Source organism: Rutilus rutilus (assembly GCF_951802725.1).
Source record: "Rutilus rutilus genome assembly, chromosome: 6".
NCBI lineage: Eukaryota > Metazoa > Chordata > Actinopteri > Cypriniformes > Leuciscidae > Rutilus > Rutilus rutilus.
In genome coordinates, this window is record NC_140214.1 from 40,309,884 (window position 1) to 40,335,721 (window position 25,838).

Sequence of the window (25,838 nt, forward strand, 5' to 3'; positions counted from 1 at the left end):
CCGCCACATGCTGAGACCGGAGCTAAACCGATTTGCTCTCAGCACTTCACCAGTGATGAATGCATTCATGAAATATTACAAACAGAACAATATCAACCTATTTACATGCACTCAAGATAATGTGACAAGTCAGATTTTTCTATGGACTCCACCCTGATGCATGTAAGCACTTTACCACAGTGTAATCATTCTAACTGTTGGTGATTTTAACGTTTAAAGAGGACCTATTTTGGCCTTAATTTTGTTTTGGTCACTTCTAGAACAGGTTTTCCTGCTTGAATGTTGATTATTCTCCTCATATCCTCCATTGTTGCGGCTCCTCTCTTCCCAGTCTGTCAGTAACGCTCTGTTTACTTCCTGTCTCTCTGAAGCCCCTCCTTCTGAAAAGCACACTGTGCTCTGATTGGTCGGCTGGAGCAGTGTGTTGTGAATGGTCGCCCCTTTATTCTGCGTATTAATTATTATAATGAGGAATATTGTGACGTGTTCGTTCCCGGAAGAAACTCAAGACTACAATGGAGGCGTTTCAGGAGTTCAGAAACACTGACACTGATATAGAGAAGAGCTTTTTCATGATCAAACAGCAACATTACACACTAAAGACAGATGAACGTGGAGAAAAGCAGAACAGATCCTCTTTAAAAGGTTGCTTTGATTATGCCTTCTGTTTTACATCATTCTTGCTATTTAGAATATAAATATATATAAACTAGTACACAAGAAACATTTAGTTTTTAACTTTATGAGAGGTTCAGATGCCATTTTTGCGGTTCCTCGCGGTCCGATTCATTGAGAGTTAGAATAGCAACTGTACATGGTGACTTATGCCTGAGAAAGCAACCCAAGGACGTCTGTTTTCAACACCTGAAATCCAGCCAGAACGAGCTCAACACATGGAGTCAAACTCTGCAGCGTTTGATTAAATAACTGAACAGTTTGAAAGGCTATTTCACTCAACCTCAAATTTAGTCTCCATTCAAAAGTCAAACTAAACTGATGGCCTTTCAGCTTTTATAGGAAGATTTCTCAAAGAACAGGTGTGAGATTATTAGAAACTGCTTTATTTTCTTCTACTTTACTGCAAACTAGTGTTGCACGGTGCACCGATACTTCAAAAGTATCGCGATTCTTGGAAATTAAAAACGTCACGATACCTACATTTATTAGTATCGATACTTCTAAGAATGACCGCGTTCCAGATTTGTAAGGCCGGCGACACACTAGCTGCGTGGCGTGAGCGTCTCAGCTGCGTGGCGTGTCCGTTTTTATTTCAGCTCCCATGTTAAGAGCTAGCACACTGCCTGCGTGACACGTGCGCCCGAGCCGCGCGGCTCAGCGTGCATGCTAGAATAGAACCGACGCCTATTTTTCACGTGACACGCAAGCGTGTTGGAATCGTTTCCAGGCAAAATAGAATAGGAAAATATGTTTTTATGTCATTTTGACACGAATGCATATTAATAAATTACATTTTGATGTTTGAAAGTCTAGGTTTTGACATAAATGCAGATATAAATGTAATTTAATTTTCAAATACTGCACCTCTCAATACAGAACAAAATATTCTGTAGCCTATTTTGCCGTCAACACTGCCGACGTTGTCTTTGCTGCTATATATTTGTGTTTAACATGAAGTATAGGCCTTCCACAACTCTCTCCCCATATGTCAAATATATCACCAATGAGGCTTATCATTACCAATATTAAACATTGTTTAATATAATCGCTGTTCATATTTTTATTGAAAGTTCATAATCAAGATAAAGTTATTACCGGTAACTCTTATGTTTCTAATGATAACTGAGATAATGCTGCTAAATGTATAATTTTTTTTATAAACTTTTTTTAAAATATAATTCATTGCTCTAATTTATTTTTTATATTTTGATATTTCATATTTTGTTCAAATGTTTAATATATCTGCTGTTCATATGTTCATTTATTAGTGTGTTATATGATTAGAATGTTGTCCCGGTTTTAAAATAAAGCACAGCAATGATATTTGAGAGTGTTTCTCCCTTTTCAGGAAAAATATCGAAACAATAATTTTGGTATCGTGACAACACTACTGCAAACACACTTGGATCAATAACCACTAGTTATGAAATCTCTCTTTTTCTCAATGTTTTGCATGACTTATGACCTCATGCACTGGACATGTCCACTAGTGAACGCACAATATATCTGCCACCATATCGGCATCGGCTGATACATGTTCATTTTTAATGTTATCGTTATCGGCCCGATAAGAAAATTTGGCCGATATATCAAAGCCGATAAATAATGTATTATTTCCTCCAGCTGAGACGCTTCAGATGCGCACTGTTCAACATGATGGGTTTAAAATGCTTGAAATATGACTGGAATCACTTTGAAAAGGAAAATACAGTTCAGTGCAAGTCTGTCATATCGGCTACATACAATTATAATAAGAAAATCATTATAATTCTTGTGCTTGGGACATGAGACTTTAGTTTTTGTAATCAGGCACTCAAAAATGATATACAATTTAGATTTATTGGCCAATATATCGGCGATATAACGAATTATTGGTTAACGGTATCGGCCAAAATGTTCATATCAGCGCATCCCCAATATCAGCTGTCCATCCATCAATCCTGCAGCTGTAATATGATCAATACTGATGAAAGAACATGCCAGAAACAGACACGCTATTTCACATGTGTCTATAAACTATCACACTAGTGTGGCTTTACAGGTGCATTTCTCCACAGTTCTTATGGATTTAGTCTCAGTTTTTGCTCCCAGGCAGACTCAATGCTGGTGAAAACAGATCTGTGTGTGGAAACCATTGAGGACTCCTCATGTATATGATTAGCATCACAAATAAAGGAATGTTCAAAAGGAATGTTTGGAAATGTAAACTGATATTTCTAACTGCTGCCTTAAAACTATTGGTTGGCGAACAATCTAAGACGTTTGTATATAAAAAAAAAAAAAAAAATTGTATATAAAAAAAAGTTTTATTTGATTTTTGACCTAACTTGATCACATAGATCTGCATAGGATTAGTTTGGAATAAAAGTACAAAGAGAATGAAAATATATAACATTCTATTTGATTAACAAAAAGTGCATTAAACATTAACCAGGCTTTCCAAAACTGGGATTCATGAAAGAACTGCAGGGAGTTCGGGAGTTGATGAAAGCTAATAATTAATAAAATAATATTTATTAAAGGGATAGTTCATCCAAAAAAAAAAAAAAAAAAAATACAGAAAACAGATCTAACATAGCCTAGTTTTTATTTGTAATATAAATGTAAAATATCTTCTTTAGTGTTCAGAAGAAGAAAGAAACTCATACAGGTTTGGAACAACTTGAGGGAGAATAAATGATGACAGAATCTGTATTTTTGGGCGAACTGGCCCTTTATTAACAGGCGGTGCGTTATCTTCAAACGTGGTAGAGGATGAACCTTGTGTCACTATATAACTCTCAGAGCTGCTTTACAGCAGAACTGAACTGTGTTTATCACTGTAAAGCTGCTTTGAAACATCAGTATTGTATAGACTGTGTATAAGTGTATTGTCATAGCTTGTGAACAGTGAAGAATGCTCAAACTCCAGAAAGGTCAGTTTCTACATCCAGCCTGAAAGCAGACGGACAGAAGAAAGCCGAGACTCTGAGTAAACTCTCGCACAGCCGTCAGACTCCTGCATTATTCACTGCAGACTCTCATATCTGTGACTGTAAATATCAATCAGCACGATCATTTCCTGAGCCCAGATCCAATCTGCCGGGAAAGCTTGTCTAAATTAAGCGTTGTGTCGGATTGCTTGGTTTCTTCCCCAGGAATCTGATATCTGTAGAGATGGATGTGTGTGTGTGTGTGTGTGTGGTAGCAAAAGCAGTGTGTGTTACCGTCATCTAAAAGACTCTGCAAGATCTAAACATGTACAGAATCAAGAGCTTCATTAGAAACAAAACACCACAGCAAGCAGAAAAAGTCCGAAACAAAACACGTGTGCTTTAAACGTGTGTTTAGATTCATAGATGAACACACACACACACACAGTTCTCCGGAAACGCACTGACGCACGGGTCCATGAAACACACTGAAGACGTTCTGCTGCTGCTGCTGCAGTGAGTTGGATTTGCATACGGTCTAATATGCTAGATGCATGAATAATTAATCATGTTTCCGCTCTCTATACATATTTCTTTACTTCTGAGGAGCTGGACCTAAATGTGCCAGTTTCAGCGCACTGCAGCCAAGCAGAGCCCACACGTCTCCTGAAGCAGCGCTGTCAGCCACGGGGAAACGTTCATACTTCCATAGGCATGGCTTCAGCTATAGAGGAAGAGCAGTGAACAACAGTCCACAAGAGGGTGCAATAACAGATATAACCCCAACTGCACCATGGTACTATTACTTATTGCTATGGGGAACAAATGCATTTATTTGAAAGTAAAGTACATACGACTATAAAATGAAGAGATTTAGTTCCAGTGCTCACTTTCACCAAGTTGTTTTAGTCCTAGATTGACTTCAGTCAATATTTCGAGATTTGATTAATTAAACCAAACATGTTATGTTAATGTGCACTACCATTCAAAAGTTTGGGGTCAATTTTTGTTAATACTTGATTTCTTATTTTACAGTACAACAATTATGATATTATAAAAAAATGTATTTTCTTTAAAATATTATTTAGTAATAATAATTTTGTCATAAAAATCATTATTGTTATAATTATATTACACTAAATTGGTCAAAAAAGTGGGAATGTGCCCTATGCATGAGTTTTATTTCATTTTTAACTCTTACTGAACCCTAAAAGGATGATTTGCACAAAAAAAAGGCTTCTTTTCTAATTTTTTAAAATAAATGTTATGTTGCACTGCCCAACAAAATGATCCCACTCATTCCGGAATGATTAATTGTTTCCGAGTATAGCTGTTCACGTCATCTGCTGAACATCAATGTGTTTCTTGACATCACAATATATTGCAGAAAATGTATTTTTTAGGATTCTTTGATTAAATATTACAATAGAAAGATCATTTATTAGAAATAAAAATATTATACAACCTTATAAAAAAAACTGTCACTCTTGATCAATTTAAAGCATTTTTAAGTCTAAAAAATAAATTAAAATTATTGTTGACCCGAAACCTTTGAACATGTATGATGTATGACATTTAGATACCGTTATAATTTAATTATACTATTGCAATGAAATCTTTGGCGCTTTAGTTAGTCATGATGTGTTTTAATGTGTAAGGCGGAAAAGCTCATTCACTGCACAATTTAATGACCAATTCCCATTTGTTTTGTTCTTGAAATGTGTTCTGGTTGAGGCTTTTAAGTACTTAACAACAGACTTTTCAGATGGCGATGCCGTAAACCAGAAGCATTAGTCGGCTTGGGACTCTTTAACTGAATTGAACACTGATTAAGGCCAATGCAACTGAACAGAGCGTTTCATTCACAGCGTGATGTTCAGGTTCTGACCCGCACGCAACTTAATGCAAGTTCAATAGTATGTTTGTGTGTGTATATGATTAATATGATGATTGCATTTGAATGAATAAACCCATTAGCAGAGCGCTTTAGTGTACCAGTGTTCATTCACTGTTCAGCTTTGGCCGATCCGGACACCGACTATGATTGGATGATTTGAAATAATAACAGACATGTTTTTCTTCAGCTGTTTGCCATATGTCAACTTCTGCATTTTAATGTGCACTTTTATCTTAAATTTGGTGAATGTTCAAAATAAAACATTTAATTTGACAGCCTTTGTAGTAGATTTTGAAGGCTGCTTTGTAGTGAGCTTCAAAGTGATGGACAAACAGCTCAACTCAACTGGACTGGCATTTATACCACACAAGACTTAAATGTTTAAAGTTTCATAAAACAAGAACTTGAAAGAAAAGAAAGACTGATCTCTACATCCAAACACAGACACAGTACATTAAAAATAGCCTATTATGCCGATTTTCAAAATGTTTTGAATGTTGATTATTCTCCTCATATTCTCCATTGTTGCAGCTCCTCTCTTCCCAGTCTGTCAGTAACGCTCTGATTAGTTCCTGTCTCTATGAAGCCCCTCCTTCTGAAAAGCACACTGTGCTCTGATTGGTCGGCGGGAGCAGTGTGTTGTGATTGGTCGAGCACTTCGAGTGTGTTTGGGAAATGTCCCACCCCTTACCATAACTGGCAGTTTAACACACTACTAACTAACTCAACCAGGCCCCGCCCCTTTATTCTGCGCATGAATTATTATAATGAGGAATATCGTGACGTGTTCGTTCCCGGAAGAAACTCAAGACTACAATGGAGGCGTTTCAGGAGTTCAGAAACAGTGATAATAATAAATCCTCTTTAAAGGGGTGGTTGATTATGATTTGACTTTTCTAACTTTAGTTAGTGTGTAATGTTGCTGTTTGAGCATAAACAACATCTGCAAAGTTACGACGCTCAAAGCTCAAAGCAAAGTGAGAAATTTGCTTTTAAAGAAATTGCTTTTTAAGGACTACAACAAACGGCTGGTAAGGACTACACCACATTCCTCCCGGGTTAGTGACATCACCAACCCTAAAATTTACATAAACCCCGCCCCCGAACACAATTTATAGATTATCAAGACAGAATATGCTAATCAATGACTAGAAGATAACTACACATAAGCTACATAAATTCATCAACTAACCATTCAGAACCGTCCTGTTGCTTCTACATGTTGTCACTTCTTCTCGAGTCTCTCCATCTTTTGACTTCAGTTTGAACATAAAAGGCTAAAAGTTTTCGAAATTTTCAGTGCGTGTGTGTGAGATAAAAGGACACAAGCTCTTGAAGCTCCGCCCCCTGTGCCGGGAGCAGCAGCTCTTAAAGGAACAGGCACAAAACGAGCCGTTTTTGCTCACTCTTAAAAGTGACGACTTTAACATGCTGTATAAAAATATCTGTGGGGTATTTTGAGCTGAAACTTCACACACACACACACACTGGGGACATCAGAGACTTATTTTACATCTTGTGAAAAGGGCATTATACCAGCCCTTTAAGCTTGAGACCGTCTTAAGAACGATGCTGTGTTCTCTGAGCACAAAGGCATATGAAATCTTTGGCAGCACTAGTTTCCCGTACAAAACTTTGTACCGTGTCAATTGGCAGTTGGTTTTAGAATGTTCAGAAACATAATTTAGAATTCTGAGTTGTTTGGCACCAGTAGCTGAACTGACCTTTACCCCGTTCAAGCATTCCTGCCAATTCTATTTCCTTCAGCTTGGCTTTTCATAATGAGCCGCTATGACTCTATTAGTCGTTCAGTGTCAGCGGCGACAGGCGGCTCACATGGAAACTTCCTCAGTTAGACAGAAAGACTCACCGATGTTCTCGGCGGGCACTCTGACGACGGCGGGCTCGATCAGGTTGTCTGCGAGGACAAAGGCTCCTTCCTCCAGGGTATCCAGTAACATAGTGGCCGCATGCGTTTGCTCTGTGGAATTCATGTCCTTCCAGGATTTAAGAGCTTCTGGCCTCAGGAGGTTGTCAACCGTGTCCACGATGGCCTGTAACCATGGAAACAAGGGAAATGACAAGCGGTTGAAATTTTTCCAACACTTTCCCTGAAAAAAAAAAAAAAAAAGGGAATATGCTGGGAAGAGCAGAAGCAAATGAAACACGCAACAACTGTAATGGGAAATGAAACACTTTCTGAAAAGTAGTATGCTGTGTGACTTCACGGCTCAACAGTTAATGTGTTGTGTGTGTTTATGCCGGCTATCATTCGAGATCACCGGGACTGTGAACACAAATAACATTCTTATCCAATTCTAGTACAGTCTCCACTGCTACATCATCTACTTGATTGTCATATTCATTTCCTGTTAGGGATCAATAATGCATCTCTTCCTCCCTGGATCTGACTGCAATGCTGTCACAAAACATCTTCCTGTACAGTTAAAACATGATCAGACGGGAAGAGGCTTGCAGATTATAGGAAAGACTCCAGAAAACGGGATGTTCTCATTTGCATCAAAGAAAAATCATTAGTATGCAATTCAATTAAAGAATCCTAAGCTGACTAACAACACTGCAGTGCCTCTGGGTTTAACGTCTGACACATTAAATCACAGTCAGACAATGTTTAGTATCATATTTGAAACTTTTATAGTCTATTTAGTATGATATAGCTAGAATATAGAGGAAAACTATTTTTTTATTGAGGCCCAAATTAAGAAAAAAATTGCAATTTGGTGCAGATGGTAAAATTTATATGCCAAAAATTAAATGAAATTCTGATGCTTATAGTGCAAATCAACAAGATCTTTATAAGAGTATAACAGATACTTACGTAAAACGAATATAAATATCAGTCGTCACTATATCTGCCAATAATATGTCTCAGTAAGATGATATTTAATGCTTAGTTTCATGATCAAAGCTATAAAAGTTATAAACATATAAGTTCAGTATTTAAAAGCCTCAAACAGAGCAAATGTACATGTATGCACAAAACTGATTTATGTGTAGATTTCAAAAGAATTCAAAGCACTAATTTATGTAAGAATGTTTTACAAACAAAATTAATAATTATCTTTTAAAATTAAAAATTAAAAAAATTAAAAAAGTTTCTTACATTTTTTAAATGTTATGTTGCTAAACGTAAATGAATATAATATACAAAACAAATTTAAAAAAGTGTAAAATTTATCATTTAACAAAATTATTTACAATTTCAAAGGTGAAGTATGTAAGATATTTTATGTTAAAATCAATTATTTTAGTTTATAATTCATTGACTAATAAGTATGTCATTCATGGGCTCGCTCAGATCGGTCAATCTGTCTCCAGCTCAACCAATAGCTTGAGTTTGGAGGCATGGCTACAGTAGTGGGCGGAGCCACATGGTGTTTAGACCAATGGGAAAAGACATTCAGCTTCGGTTACAAAATTCACTGTATTTAGATCTTCAAAGATTAAACCGATCAAAGTGAACAGGGAAATGCAAAGCTTTGAACTACAGTGGACGCTTCAATACTCTACAGCATCATCATGCATCCTTTCAGAAAGACAAATGTACCAGTTTCTAATGTTAACTCTACAGTTGCGGCACGTCATGTCAAAAAATGCGTCCAGTTCAGATCTATCGGATGGGTTTATTGTAAACGAGTCACTTTTAGACCCACTGTTAGCTACTCAATTACTTGTGACACGTAGCAACACAGCTAAAAGTATTCCTAAAACGTTGGACCTGTTATTGAAAGTAGCCTATGTTTAAGTGTTGAGACACGCCTTCACAAGCACCGTAAGAGCTGTGACTGAGATGTTTGAGTTTGCGAAATATTCCACTAGTGTCGCAGAACTACATACTTCACCTTTAACTTCACTTCACTAAAGGCCTTTCCCAGACGGGGTGAGCGGTTACCTGTTGAGACTGTGAGAGGATCTCATTACCACAGAGCTCTTGAATGACATGGAGTAACTGTAGCACACTAACCCCATGATCACGGCACTGACGACTCCTGTAATTAGTCTACAGTAAGTCAACAGCATCTGCTAAACCACAAGAGGTGTTCACAGCCTCTTCTGGCTGGTTGGCAAGTTATGACAGACAGCGACTGATGGAAGTGTGTGTGTGTGTGTGTGCGTGTGTGTGTGCGTGTGTGTGTGCGTGTGTGGGCTGTCTGAAGTGCCAGTGGCCTTGTGGGCTGTGGCGTTTCTTTCAGAGATGAAGCTCTGCTGAATATGCGCTGCTACCGGTTATGAAGGCATTCGTCATTATCAAGAGACACACACAGAAATAACAGTGAGAAAGATCTCTCCACAGTTCAATTCATGAAAGATTTTCAACCTCGAAAATCATTGGGCTTGAACTTTGAAGTTTGAACTTGGCATTAACATGCAACCCTTTTCCGGATGTTGTCCATATACACACACTGAAAAGACACGTGTAAATGCGTTTGTGATCAGATCTGTGTGTCCTGGTACAGAGGTAGTCGAAGGTGGATTGTGATTGGATTGTAATGTTAACACAATCTAGCCATCGCTTTTGCGAGACAATCAGGAGCGGAGTAGAAAGCAGTAAAGGTCCCGATATACTCACTGCGAATTTCTTCTTCGTTCTTTGCTTAGGGGCACAAAACACAAACACAACTTCGAACACAAAACAAACTTTGTTTTCATCCTTATTTTTGTTGAATTGATGCCACACCAGTTTGTTGAAATATACTGGGACCAATAGTTGCACAGCTATTAATTGGCTGAAAAGGATGCGCAATTTTCCCACCATATCTAGCAATGATTTGAGACCCAAATGTCCCTTTTTAGCGTTTCTATCACAGCATCTTTAAAATGTCTTGTTATTTTGCAACCTCTGCTTCCTCATTTATGAGAATTTCAAAGTGTAGCTCTGTGACTGAAAATAGTCTTTAAAACAAACCCCGCCACTTCAGGTGCGACTTTACACCGGGGCCATTTTCTTTCTATTACTTATTTTAAATAATGCACGGGACACAGAGAACTGATCAGCTTTCCAGATACAGAAGCTACTTGATGTTGACAAGCATAAATGTGCCGTGTCCTGATTGGCTGATGATCCTAATCTGCTTGATCGGATCACAGTCATCGCATCTTAGTGCCAAGTGCAAACGCAGCCTTAGTGTATGGAAAACAGAGATCGCTTTCTTACTGCGTTTTCACAAGAAAATACTATTTCAGTCTACTTCTACTTCAAAATATCATCCCAGACAGCAACATAGTGTCGGCCCAGATCCGGCCCACGTCTGGTACACGTTGAATCTACATGCGCCAGACGTGGCCCGGATCTGGGCCGACATCTTGTTGCTGTCTGGGATGTTTAAATCAATGTGTTGTAATTATTTGTGAAATTTACTAGCAATTGCTGAGGCACTGAATGAGCCAATGAGCCTGTCCAGTAGGGCTGGCTTAAAAATATACATTTCTGATTCTCATTTTGATGAACCGATATAAATCCCAAGAATCAATATTTTAGATGAATGAAAAAACTTTGTTGCATCTCCCATCCAATAAATCGCAATATGCTTTGTTAGTTTTGATATTAAACAAAGTCGCAGCTTTCAAAGACTCTCTATTTCATTGCAAAATTCAAATAAGTTTTGTTTTGTTGCTCTTTAATGTAGCGTGACGGATCGCTGTAGTGCCACAGTTCAAGCGGCTCGTGAACCGATCATCTCTTCCTCTTTACTACTAGTTACAGCAGCAAATCTTGAATCAAAATCGAATTGAATCTTGTAATGTGTGTCAATGCCCAGCCCTAATGTCCAGAAATAAACGAATCAAACCTACAAGCTGAATGAGCTGGTCCTAACTGTTGACCTCGGGAAACTTCCAGTCAGAACCGGCTCATCTGAGTTATTTTTTTTATTTGTTCAATAACTCGTCTGGACATGCTCATTGGCTCATGCAACCGCTTAAAAGAACAATTCGTTCAGGAATCGAACAGCACAACTCAGAGGAGTGTCCATCGTTTAGTTCAATGCAATGTTCTAATTGCAGAAAATCAAAGTAAATTGTTTTTTAGTTGTTTTTTTTTTAAATCAACCATCAACCCAGTCCAACTTTCTGTTTCAAAAGGAAATATCAACACAGGAAAAACACATTAATAAAAAAGGGGTTGTGAATTTCTATATGTGTACAGTGTGTGATATGCCATTATTCTTTGACAGGTGCAGCTTTGAATAACTGACTGAAACATGTCATTCAGAATGACAACACAACAGATATGTGCATTAAAGAGAAGACAGAAATGCAGTGGGAATAAGTGGCAGAGTGAAACGGACTTGAGGAATATGCAGTTTGATCACAATATCAGCTGACAGACCAGAGTGATTATGACTGTGGGATGTCCATTACTCAGGCACAGGACAAGAGTGTGGAGTTAGGGAAGAAAAGCGGTGAGGAGGAGGATGGGAAAGCAACACAAAGCAGGACAGAAAGACAAGAGCCACACTTCATCATCAGCAGACAGACTCACACGGGCCAGCAGGACATGTGGGTTTCAGACACACACACACACACACACTCAAGCTGCATGCAGAAGAGCAGGTGAAGGGAGTTCTGGGAGGGGGTCCGTATATACCTTTGTATAGGCCCTGCAAGTCCTCTCTCTTTTTTGACGCTTTTTTTTATCAAACACAAAGACGGGAGATTAGGAACAACACACACACACACACACACAGAGAGAGAGAGAGAGAGAGAAAAAGAGAGGGAAAGAGAAACAGAACAAATAAGAGCCTGTGTGTCAGCCATTTCAAGTATGGAGTGTTCAAAGTGTTCAACTAGGATTTATTTTTTCTTGTATGGAAACCACAGTTTTTTCATTTTAAAATATTAGGCACTTTTACATGCACATTCTTAACCCCATAATGCTCAATAAGCTGACAATGCGTGTGGTCATGTAAACGTGTTAACCTGTTTTCCTTTATCAGAGTGAGTCATAAACTGATCAACAGAGGCTGATCTTTCATACGTCACTTCACTTAAAGGTGCAGTGTGTAATATGGACAGCTAGTGGTTGAAATGGGAACTGGTTGTTTCACCACCTCCTCCTCCCCAGACCCGACGCTCACACGGGTTGCCAGATTGACGACACACCACAAGAACAAGCTTAATTTATAATGGAAAGTGACAAGCTTTACACTAAGTTGATCAGCTAAAGTAGGCTATCAACGTCATAGAGCTTTTTAGTTCTGGTAGAATCCGCGATCTCTCGCCCAGTTCATTTGATGTTTTAATTTCCCCAATACGCTGTGTTTTCCGCCAACTGGCAACCTGTGGTGGCGAAAGACTATAGGATAAATTGGCAGTGAGCGAGATCACACAGACCAAAACAAAAACAGACATTGCGACACGGAACGCACATTTCAAAGTAGAATAACTGGCTGTAGAAGTGTTTTTCTTAGAAGTAAGTATTTGAACTCAGCATGTTTCCTAAATATCTGAGAACATATTATGGTATTGTTATGGTTAAGTACAGTTAAAAAACTTACATACAGCACCTTTAAGTATCAAATTACATGACATACAGTAAAAGTATGGAGCTATTCAATGAACGTGGACACCATAATGTTCCGATGTGATCTCTGCAAAATCTGTAGAGAATATTATTAGTTTGTATGTTCATGCTCATATTGAGACGTCGAATAATTGACTTTATATTCTATAAATCTATTTAGAGCTCTATTTTCTGGGATTCGTGGAGTGATGGATGTATAGATGGATGGTTGGGGTGGGGATGATTGTATGGGTGGATGTGTGGATGGATGATTGGTTGTGTGGATGGATGGGTGTATGGGTGATTGGATGGATAGATGATTCGATGTGTGTATGGGTGTATGTGTGGATGGAGGAATGATTGGATGGATGGATGATTGGATGGATATATGGATGGATGAATGATTGGACGGATATATGGATAGATGGATGGATGGATGGATGGATGGATGGATGGGTGGATGGGTGGATGGATGATTGGATGGATATATGGATGGATGGATGGATGGATGGATGGATGGATTGATGATTGGATGGATGTATGATTGGATGGATGGATGGATATATGGATAGATGGGTGGATGGATGATTGGATGGATATATGGATGGATGGATGATTGGATGGATGGATTGATGATTGGATGGATATATGGATGGATGGATATATGGATGGATGGATGGATGGATGAATGATTGGATGGATATATGGATGGATGGATGATTGGATGGATGGATTGATGATTGGATGGATATATGGATGGATGGATATATGGATGGATGGATATATGGATGGATGGATGGATGGATGATTGGATGGATGGATTGATGATTGGATGGATATATGGATGGATGGATGGATATATGGATGGATGGATGGATGATTGGATGGATGGATTGATGATTGGATGGATATATGGATGGATGGATGGATGGATGGATAGATGGATGGATGGATGGATGGATGGATGGGTGGATGGATGATTGGATGGATATATGGATGGAAGGATGATTGGATGGATATATGGATATATGGATATATGGATATATGGATGGATGATTGGATGGATGACCTTCTTGAGAGTGTTGACTGAGTGCAATATCAGATAAATCAGCTGTAGGAGTTTCCGTGGCAATATAAGCCATGCTGGAAAGGCCAAATAATTTCTAGCATTAGGGACTGACCCCTCACTCATCGACTTCATTAAAGTTTTAAAGCATTAATGTACTTTTCCTGGTCACTGAATTTGTCCTGATAAAAGCATCTCCAGCCGAGACCGTCGAACCAGAGCTGTTGACGAATCAAGCTTCAGTCATGTGACTCATGAGCCAGAACGAGTAGAGTGTCCTGTACCTTGTTGAAGCTGCGTCCCGCCGTGTCTTTATCGTTGGGCTTGAGCTCCTGAAGCTGAGCGTCCAGTATATCCACCAGCTGCTCCATGAGGCGCACAGACCAGCTGATGTCCCCGGCGAACACCGGGCCCTGCGTGTGGCGCGCCAACTCGTTCGCCAGGTTAGCAGCGTTCTCACCAGTGCGGATCTGGAGAACACCAGTAAAACACACGTTAATAAACTGGACAGTTACTCATATTAATTAGGGCTGGGTATTGGCACAGATTTCACCATTCAACCACAGTAGTCAACATTTGCTAAACATATGGTTGTCTGAAACTAACTCAAGCGTGTAGAAAGCTGATAAATGGTAGCGTGTAATGAGTATGAGTCGATCTGGTTTTAATGGTCAAACGCCTCAATCTTGTTGATGTTTGAGAGTAATGAGGCAAAAATGACTTCTGTGTGATTAGTTCGTTATTTACTGATATTCTTGTTTTTCCAAGCCCATATATATATGTATGTATGAATACAGTAGTCAACATTTGAAGTGAATCAAAACCTTTCATCAAAGTTATACATGAATTATGAACAATACCCGTTCTTGTCCCAGGACAACTTTGATTAATTTTTTTGATCCACTTCAAATGTTGACTACTGTACATCAATTCACAAGCTTGCTATTCAATATTGATTCAGTAATCAGTACATGTACATTTTTCTCAAGGAAAAAAAAACCTTTGTAAACTAAAGCTGTAAACTGTACAGGGAAACACTGTCAGTCTGTGCATTACTATTATTGCTTTATTATTAGAGGTTAATGTTCATTCATCAACTGAAAACAGCACAGACTAAAGAATCATTTCTTGGGATATAAGAATAGATGACGGTTCTTCAAAAATGAGAATCGCTTAAAATCGAGAAATCAATATTTTCAACCCGTGGATACTGTATGAAATAAAGTGTGCGTTTGATTGTTTTAAACTGTTACGTCTGTCTATTTTGATACATTAAACTGCATCGCATCATACCAGCAGTGTATTCAAATATGTCCTATTTCATACAGTACACTCAATATCAAGCAATACTCTATGGCAAATCTCAACTACTAGATTGTTTATATCAGGGTTTCTCAAACTCGGTCCTGGAGGGCCGCTGTCCTGCACAGTTTAGCTCCAACACTGATCAAACACACCTGAGCAAGCTAATCAATGTCTTCAGGATCACGAGAAACTCACAGCTAGTGTGTTTGATCAGGGTTGGAGCTAAACTGTGCAGGACAGTGGCCCTCCAGGACCGAGTTTGAGAAACCCTGGTTTATATCATCACTTGTATTATATCACCCAGCACCCATCATTATTTTCTGTAAAGCTGCTCTGAAACAATGTGTATCGTGAAAGTGCTATACAAATAAACATGTTAGTTATTGTGGACTGACCTTCTGTGCCACCTGGCTCACCCAGTGCGAGGTGCAGTTGCTGAGATCAGGGCCTTTCGGGCTCCAGGTGCCGTCGCCAGCCGAGCAGAGGAACAACGCCATTCCTGAGCACACACACACGCAAATCTGCTCAACACTCACTTTAACATGTGTTCATTCGAAGATTTAGCGTGTGTTCACACTTGGCATGTGTGGTTGGATTAAAACAAACCCTGGTGAGACTGGTTTCGTTTGAATAAGTGTGAACGCTGCCATCTGAACCAAACAAGCGCTCTAAACGAACTCGGGTGCGGTTCGACTGAAATATGAACGAACACGGACCGAAGAACCACAAACAGGAAGATGCGACCCTAAAAAGGACGGAATGCTCAAGCAAACCTGTGTTTTCTCGTCATAGGCCCTATTCCAACAGGTTAGTATTATCTGGGACCTCGTGTGATTTAGAAATGACCCCTCCACATCTGAATTCACATTCACACAGGATAAGCGAAGCCTGTGATTTTACTCGGATTCACTGACTCATCTCCCGGATATGATGTCAACAGGCAATTGCTTGGAAATGTCTTGTCGTTTTTAGGGTTGGGTATCGTTTCAATTTGAACGATTCCGATTCTGCTTAACGATTCCTAATTTCTTTTAGGAAAACATTTAATTGCAAAACATTTAACTGTAGCTGAATATCATGAACAAAAAACAACAGGCTAAAGAACACTTACACAAGGAACATTATTAACGACAAGTAAACACTAGGGGCAGCAGGAATATTAGGCTGCTGTCACTTTAAGAGCTGCACGGATCCAATATACTGTTACACACGTGTGTGTGTGTGTGTGCGTGTGATTGTGTACTTGTTTTTATGACAACTGAGGACATTTTTATAATAACACACCTGCAAATGAGGACACTCGGGAAAATACGTGATTTATGAGGACATTTTGGGGGTCCTCATTTTTCAAATGGCTTTAAAAACATACTAAGCAGGGTTTTTTTTTTTAAATGTAAAAATGCAGAATGTTTCCTGTGATGGGTAGGTTTAGGGATAGGGGCAGTGTAAGGGGATAGAATATACAGTTTGTACAGTATAAAAACCATTATAAGAGGAATCAAAATTTTTATTTTATAACAAGTATTCGATTCCCAACCCTAGTCGTTATAGGTCTAGCCGTATGATATATCACAAAGAGAAGAATGTCCCTTACCGCATGTCATCCATCTCCATCTAATCCTTATTTTTGTTTTCGCTCTTCTGATGGTTTTCTCTTTCTGTAAATTGTATAGTTGTATGGTGTATAGCAATATGACCCAGCAGCCAAAATACCATTGAAACATTCAGTCTCCGTTCTTCACGAACGATGGATAAAAAGGCGCACACGAAACAAAAACCTTGAAATAATTATATACGACCCTGCCAAATCCTGGTCAAATCACCAATATTATCACAGGACCATATTTTAGGGCATTTGCGGGGGAATTTTTATTTTACAAATTACAGACATGGAGATTCACGCGGGATTAAGATCACAGACAACCTCCGCAATCATTACAAATGACTAGAGGTCACCAGGTAATGCTAATCCAGTGCTAATAGGGCTATAGTGGCTTGGTGGGTGTGTGTGTGTGTGTGTGTGTGTGACGGAGGGATTCCTGCCACTGTTTTGACTCCTTTACACACTTTATGAGCTCTTCACCAGTTTTTAGCTGTTCAGAATACCATCATATGCAGCTACACACACACACAACGAGCGCATTGTTCGGTCGTGAAATATACGTAAAAAAACCGACCAATCAGGCTGTGAACATGCAGTATCCCTATGACTTTATGTTCAGTACCTTTAGATTCGGTATTAAAAACACCAATGTGAACGCTAAGCGGACCAGGACTACTTTTGAACCAAGCAAACCGAACTACATGTGTGAACACACCCTACAACTTTAAAATTAGGACTATATCTGGAGGAATTTAAAAAAAATTGTTTGAAAGCATGCTATCACAAACAGCACTGCATAACATTTGCTTATTAACTCAGTTATGGAATGCGAATCTTGCCAATAATTTTCTACTTGGATCCTATTCAAATAAGAAAGCCACATGTCTGAGAGCAGCACAGGCAGAAACAGGTGTCGCCGCTAATGAAGATGCCAGCGAGATGCTGACGCTAATAGCGGAGATAGCACACATACCTCGAGTTCCTGTAGGACAAGGCCGCTCCACCGTCACTCCTCTGTGCGTCTGAGGCCAGGAGATTCCCCGTCTCTCCGTGCCGTCGCAGAAGCGCTTGCTGGCGGAGGGGGGGTCCGGCGGGGGGTCGGGCTGCTCGGGGTCAGGGGTCGCGGGGGTCACGGGGGTCACGTGCGTGATGGTGCTGGTGCTGATCATCACAGGAGCCGTGGATCTGCTGGGCTGGAGCGTGGACGTGACGTCATCTGAGACCGCTGGCACTGTGAGCACAGAAGACACACTTTCATTTCAATCTGATCAACACACAGCACAGGGACACGCTGTCCACATCAGAGACTCTTCCCTCTGTCAGCTCACTCAACACATCTCGAACATGACACTGACTAACGCTTTTGATACTTGAAATGACATGAACTAACAAAAAAAATAAAAAAATTTAAAATTAAAAATATACATTTTAAAATTAAATATGAAATAAAAAAATAAAAGAAATATATATAAAAAAGTCAATTAAATAAAAATAACCAACTCATTTCAACTTATTTGAGCTAATTGCAAAAGCAAACGTTAATAAAATAAAAATAATAATCTTGACAGGGTTATTATATAGTTAACTAAAACGCTTTTGGAATTTGAAATGAACATTAACTGAAAATAAATCAAATAAAAATTAAATTAAATTAAATTAAATTAAATAATGAAAAAAATAAATATAATAATAATAATAATAATAATAATAATAATATTATTATATTTATATAAAGAATAAACAAATATAAAAAACAAAAAAAAATCTTATTTTAGCTAATTGCCAAAGCAAATGTTAATAATAAAAAAAAAAAAAAAAAAACTGATACATAAAGTAAACTTATTTTATTGCAACTAGCCTAATTGCCAAAGCAACATTTCTCATTTTCATTTAGCTTATCTTTTGGTGTTGTTTACTTTTGCTAAAAAAGAACAAACCCTAAATGAAATGAAATAATTAATAAAAACTATGTAGACAAGTAAAAAAAAAAAAAAAACCTACTAAAAGTGACAAACACACAACATTATTCATCAATATTACAGATCGGCCTGCACTGACACCATTATATGAGAACTGAACTGAGCTGGACGATGACATCACTGTTTTCTCCAGAGCGGCTGTATAGATAAATGAACAAAACTAATAAGCTTTTTACAACCGATATGAACCATCACTGGACTTACTTAAGCTGGACTATAACACTATTTTCTTCCAGAAACAAACTTTGTTGCATTATTTCCTGTTATCTCAGTAAAGCTGAGATATAAATAAAGGAGACTTGACAACAGAATGACAAGAAATTTAACAATGAAAGTGAGAAATACAACTATAAAAACTCCCAAGTTTACCATAAGATCCAGAATACTACCAACCACTATAAACACATCATATAAGCTGTGATAAACAAGTCGATTAATGATTTAATATTTACAGGCAACAGGCTGAAGTCATAATGATGATGAACTTCAAAAGATAGGAATGAGCTCAGATTAAAATATTCCCTTTCATGTCAATCACTCATGAGAGGCGACTGCAGGAAATCACACTCATCGCGAATTCAAAAACTGAATAGCTTGCCTCTCGGCATGCAGAGGAATGTGTGACACTGTGTTCAATAATGTGTTCAGATATCACACATTATTACAGAAGCTGTGTGAACTAGGGCTCAAATCGCTCGACCGCTGCATGACCACAGGATACGCAAACTACATCTCCCAGCTGGAGAGAGAAACCCAGTGTCACTAATAAAGCTTTGATGGATGACGACGAATACGACGATTACAGGAGTCAGTCATTACTGACGCGCGCCGTCGGCACACTGATCGCTTTAACGTCGTATCTCTGCATGAACACAGCTCATATATGCCAGTAGTTTAATGAAATGAATGAACTGTGTGTGTTTTATAACGGATGCTCGCTGAGGAAGTGTGTTTTAGAGGAGTTTGTGAGCTTGTTCTGTCAGAGGAACTGCTCCTTCACGTCGCTGCGCTTCCACACATTCACAATGTTTTTATTGTTCATTTGTGTTTGGTGTTTAATCATTCTGAACGCATCCGTAACAGGAGCTATATTCAGTTCTTCGGCGTCTTTGTTTGGTATGGCGTGTTGACTTGAGCTTATTATAAAAGAGAGGAGTAAGTACTTGTATGTTGCAATGAATGTCTGCAATGACATTTTTGCAAAGCATGTTTGCAAAGACGAATACTGAAGGTGTAAATCTGTCTTATTTTGTTTAAAAAAAGAATAATATTCTGCAGTATTGATTCGCAGAGGAGCGGGCCTTGGAGTAAAGAAAGGTTGAGTTACATCGCCAAATAAACACGGGTAAAGGAGGAGGAATGCTGAAAGATACGTTCACATCTTTTACTATGGCAAAGGAGAAAAACACACGCCCTAGACCCTTAAATGAGTGTACGTCAATGCCTGTCTCCGCTGAGGTTTTTAACCATTTCATCATCTCTCTCAGGTGGGAATGTAATGCAACTCAGTGAAATCCAGCCGTATCTTCGCATCACAGTAACACGATGATACAGCTCTGTGATTACGTGTACACGTTTCTCCGACCGTCTGAGAGCGACTCCGCGGAAGATTTCCACTTTACTCCTCTGTTTAGTTGCAGACACGGCCCAAGTTTGGTGCAAATCTCCGCTCTAAAGACACACAACTAGAAACGAATGCTTCATTTCCAGCAGAAACAGTATGCTGTCTTAGACATAGCTTGACGTTTTATTTCCAACCTGCAGTGCTGTCCAGAAGGGATGTCATGTGCACTGTGATTGTGAGTGAACGCTCAACACATTAAACTAATTAATTGACTGTGAACCGGTTTAATTAAGCTGTCTGCTACTTCAAAGATGGCCAATATTGTCTCATTCTGCCACAGGCAGGACACACTATGTTGTAGCGGTCGTGAGTCCACCTCTTCTTTGGGTAGAATTGTTCCAGATTGGTGGTTTGGACGCCAGCCCAGTGTGTGTTTCTGTGACCACTGACTTACCAAACCAGTAGCTGATACCAGTCACATATAATGGTGTTCAATACCAATTTTGATAGCAAAAGTAAAATGATTATTATAAATGGCATGATCTACAGAAGCAGGCATTAGGACAGAAGGCTTACTAAATCTGAACGGTTTAAACCCCGGACCAGGACATAAAGCTGATGGGGGTTTTCTTCAAATCAGAGGTAGAAATTGAAAGTGTTCTCTTGAAACAACACCAACATCTACACAGTAAAAAATAAAATAAAAATTTAACGGTAAAAGACTGTAAAAATGATGTGGTGAAGAACAGTTATTTGGTTAACAGAAAGTTTACGTACTATATCCGGTGAATAACTGTAATAGATCGACCCGCACATTTAACTTTTCCCTGTGACACACTTCACATTTGATGTATTTTTCGTTGAGATAACTGTTTCGTCTTAGTTTTTCCAATCAGGTATGTACATTAAGGTTTATGTTACATCTAATGTTGGTAAATTAATGTTTGTTGTCATGCGTGTTATCATGATGGTGTTTAGTGTTTGTGTGAATGACACAGTGTAGCTTCCAGATATTAGCATGAACCTCCTCAGCTTGTGGAAAAGCTGCTTGTGATGAGCTTTCGTCATGTGACTCTCATCACCACTGTGATTGGTGGTTGTCAGTGTACCACAAAGGTACAAAACAAGACATTAGTTCTTCAAAAGATTGGTAAATTAACGTTATATCAGTTAATGAAATACAGTATTTTACTGTAAATTAAAGTAAAATCTGTAAAACCTAAAATGTTGCTACCGTATTTTTTAGTCTGAATTTCTGGCAACCACAGCTCCCGGTTTCTTACTGTAAATTTAACCGATTTTTTACAGTGGGGTTTATGTAGGATTATGTATGTTATATATATATATATATATATATTTTGTATATTTTTCGTATATTTACAGAAATACAGCGGTTACCTTAGTTAACCCAGTACACGACGCTGGTAAACACCACTTTAACAGGCATCATACGGAGGAAAGGTGGAAAGATAAACGTCGCTGAAACTATGCTAGACAAATTCTTGAACCTCGTGACAACTGCATTCACCTTGTGTCCACTTAAATGTTTCTTGGTGAAATGGAAAACAAAGAGCGAATGAGTGAGAAAAAATAAATAGAGGTAAACTGCTTGTCAATGGCTGAGTCTGCTTCGCTGCTTCACTTTGACATCTCCTGACTTGTGCCTCTACAATTTTCTTTTTTATTATGCCAGGCAATTTCACCGGAGGAACCGCAGAGCATTGTCCATCAGAGCTTTCAGGAAAAGTAGCCTCAATTAGCTGTCACTTCAGTCAGTGTCACTGAAATCATCCTCTCAGAACGCAAGGACACGTAGCCTATCGGAGACCAGACCGCTCAGCGATTAACAATAACACCCAGAGTGAGAGCAATCCTGAATGGTCTGCTGAGGAATTGGGATTTCAAGAGGAAAAGTGGTAAGACAGCTAAACAAATCTGTCACATCACTGACATTGGCTTGTGCTTATTACTGCTCTGGAGCCTTTACAGACTAAAACACAGAAAAAACTGGCAAAACAGTGTCAATTTATTTCTCTCTATTTTATTCAGGCAACAAGCAGGGTTTGCCAAAGTTTCTGTTTTCTGGTGGCGGTCATTTGGAGGAGGGTTTATTTCACGCTGGCTGCGTCACAACAACATAACATAGGACCAGCATGTGTTTGTGCAGTCTGGGAGCAACAAATTATACGTGTCAATTCTCGGTGCTTCCAAGATTTCCATCTCAAGAGCCCGGCTTCACAAACAGGGCTTATACTAGCTAAGCCAGGATTAGGCCTTAGTTCAATTAGGACATTTAAGTAGCTTTTAAAAACATGCCTTAGAAAAAAAAAAAACCATTACTGGTGTGCATTTTGAGACAGAACAATGGCACTGACATTTGATTTCAGTTAAAACTGCTCAAACATGCATTTTAGTGAAATAATCTGAGACTAGACTTAAAGAGTTAGGCTAGTTCACCCCAAAATGATCATAAAACCCCCCCAAAAATATCCCATAATTTACTCATCCTCAAGCCATCCTAGGTGTATATGACTATCTTCTTTCAGCCGAACACAATCAGAGTTATATTTAATAATATCCTGGCTCTTCCCTAGCCTGGTAATACCAGACTCTGCTACTTCACTTTGCTTCGTAGACAGAGTCTGGAATAGCATAATAGAGAAGTGTTTTCTCTCTCGCGGGGGGGCGCTTGTCTGAAGTTTAAAATCATTGGTTACCCGTAAGGCAATCACATAACGTTTGGTTATGGCGTGTGTTATGCGCATGCTCAGCCGCATCTAACTTCCACTGTAAACGCATGTATGATGCAAAAACTAAACCATCGAGCGAAATACCGGAGTGAACATGGCTGTGAATGACTTTTGCAGATTATGTGAAGTAAATCTACGCATCCACGGTACAATCAGCGTCTACGTCACGGCTCTCAGCCCGCCCTCTGTTCGTTGATTGGCCGGCTGTTTTCAGGCCGGTGTAAAACTGAAAGATAGGCTGCTATCTCAGACTGACTACAGGAGCGAAATGAAATTAGCGGAAGTAGGAAGTCTGACGTAGTCAGGCTAGCTCTTCCCAGCTTTATAATGGCAATGAATGGTACCTTAGATTTTGAAGCTCAAAAAAGTGCATCCATCCATCATAAAAGTGCATCCATCCATCATAAAAATGCATCCATCCATCATAAAAGTGCATCTATCCATCATAAAAGTGCATCCATCCATCATAAAAGTGCATCCATCTATCATAACAGTGCATCCATCCATCATAAAAGTGCATCCATCCATCATAAAAGTGCATCCATCCATCATAACAGTGCATCCATCCATCATAAAAGTGCATCCATCCATCATAAAAGTGCATCTATCCATCATAAGTGCATCCATCCATCATAAAAGTGCATCCAACCATCATAACAGTGCATCCATCCATCATAAAAGTGCATCTATCCATCATAAAAGTGCATCTATCCATCATAACAGTGCATCCATCCATCATAAAAGTGCATCCATCCATCCATCATAACAGTGCATCCATCCATCATAAAAGCAATCCATACGGCTCCGGGGTTAATAAAGGCCCTCTGAAGAGAAGCTATGCGCTCGTGTAAGAAAAATATCCATATTTATAGCTTTATAAACAATTACCTTCAGCTATTAATATCAACTATTAATATAACACAGATTGAGTCTGGCTGAAAGAAGAAAGTCATACACACCTAGGAGAGTAAATTATGGGATAATTTTCATTTGTGGGTGAACTAACCCTTTAAGCCTTGTCTGTGAAACCAGGGGAAGGTCTAACAGACGTCTCTCTTAGACTGCCATTTTATAGTCTATGCAGCTCCTAAAAATCCCCAAGGGGAAATCCATCAGTGGGGTTTCAGCTCGACTATTGATTAAATGACTGAATATCTGTTTCCATTGTTAACTGAGAGTCAACTTCCCTGACATCTCTAGCAGTAATGTGAGACTGAGACAGATGAGGGCTCTATCAGGTCATCTGAGGGGAAAAGACACTTCAAACCGGAGTATGGGGGTCTAGTACAGGTTTGTTCCTGGAACAAACAATCATGGGAACAGGAATAGTTAAGAAACTATTAAATCATGAATCGTACGTCCAGTCTCTTTCAATGTGTTATAAAACTGAATACTAATTTTCAGTTCAAGTCCCCCTGTGTTGAAAATCCAGCTTTTAATGTTGTTTATGTGTCTATGTGGTGTTTTAAATATGCTTTAAGACACACCATGTGTAAATTCATAAGCCGACAGCATTGCTGAGTATTTTCTCCTTAAAACTGCAGTGAACCAAAGACAGTCTCAAAAACACGCTTTGAAATCGCTGACGTCACAATCTACCTTGTAACCAATCAGATCAACGTGTGATCGTCAACCAGTGGATCTCTGAGCTGAGTGAGTGAGTGGAGGCGGGGCTCATTTGCATATCCATAGAACCGTGCATACTAAATGAGGCAAGGGTGTCGAGTCCCTAGAAACCAGCCTTGAGTTTTAAGGGATACAGTTATTGACTACAGGCGGAGTTTTAACCCACCCACAAGGTGCTTTGTTCAGATCCCTAATCCTAAGTATGAGCAATAGCAATACTGATGTTTAAAGACTACAGATCACGGCCAGTGGCAAGCAACCGGCGAGAGGCATTCAGTGCATCAACATCTGCATCCCATCAGCCTTCAATCAGCCCCGCACTGCTTCCCAATGGACACTAGCACATCTGCCTGGACTTCACCGTTTAATCCTAAATGGACCTCAAAGACATTTACCCATTTTAATCTTGCAGTTCAATAATTGCGGCAAAGTATTAATTACTGCCATTATATTTGGAGTGTTTAGCCAGGAGAGAACTGGTGTCGGCTGGTTTCTAGAAAGTAGTTTTTTCTCCATTATCCAACATCAAATGGAGTTATTATTCCTTGCCTCAGTCGGCTTGCACACTACAGGACTAAAGACCCTGATATATTCAAGGCCAAGTTCTTTTTTGCTACAGTATTAAACATTATAAACAATGCCGCTTTCAATTACAATTACAACTACATTTCCTACTTTAAAGCAGCTCTTCATCCGCAGACGTCTGACCTCCACGGACTGAACAGAAGAAATGAACCAGAGAGGATTTCCATGCCAAAAAAGCCGGAGCTTCTGAGCCACGCCCACCTATTACATCATCTCCACGAACCAATGGTAGTGCAAAGGTGTTTACCAGCCAGAAAGTGGAAGCTTTCCAGAAACGAACTTCCATTTGGCCTGATTTTGTTCTTAACGACATCAAACCAGTTTGAAACCTTAAAGATATGTTGTATCATG

At 39.1% G+C, this 25,838-nt stretch overlaps 3 protein-coding genes across 9 annotated transcripts in view; 1 reads left to right on the forward strand and 2 right to left on the reverse strand.

The window, feature by feature from the left end:
* Positions 1-25,838, forward strand: part of LOC311291359 (uncharacterized protein) — a 796,365-nt gene that overhangs the window by 371,774 nt on the left and 398,753 nt on the right. The gene's annotated exons all lie outside the window — the stretch shown is intronic.
* The window catches only part of LOC311291423 (uncharacterized protein), a gene marked incomplete at its 5' end in the record, with an annotated part of 543,326 nt that overhangs the window by 275,164 nt on the left and 242,324 nt on the right, over positions 1-25,838 (reverse strand). The window lies entirely within an intron of this gene.
* The window catches only part of adgrl2b.1 (adhesion G protein-coupled receptor L2b, tandem duplicate 1), a 123,633-nt gene that overhangs the window by 43,184 nt on the left and 54,611 nt on the right, over positions 1-25,838 (reverse strand). For 5 of the 7 annotated variants that reach the window (XM_084410301.1, XM_084410299.1, XM_084410303.1 and 2 more), the window contains 5 exons: positions 17,957-18,214; positions 15,776-15,879; positions 14,360-14,545; positions 12,095-12,133; positions 7,358-7,541 (listed from right to left, as the gene is read on the reverse strand). In XM_084410301.1, coding sequence (XP_084266427.1) covers positions 7,358-7,541; positions 12,095-12,133; positions 14,360-14,545; positions 15,776-15,879; positions 17,957-18,214 — 771 coding nt within the window. The remainder of the gene's footprint in view (positions 1-7,357; positions 7,542-12,094; positions 12,134-14,359; positions 14,546-15,775; positions 15,880-17,956; positions 18,215-25,838) is intronic. The other 2 variants (XM_084410302.1, XM_084410300.1) reach the window with 1 other exon arrangement.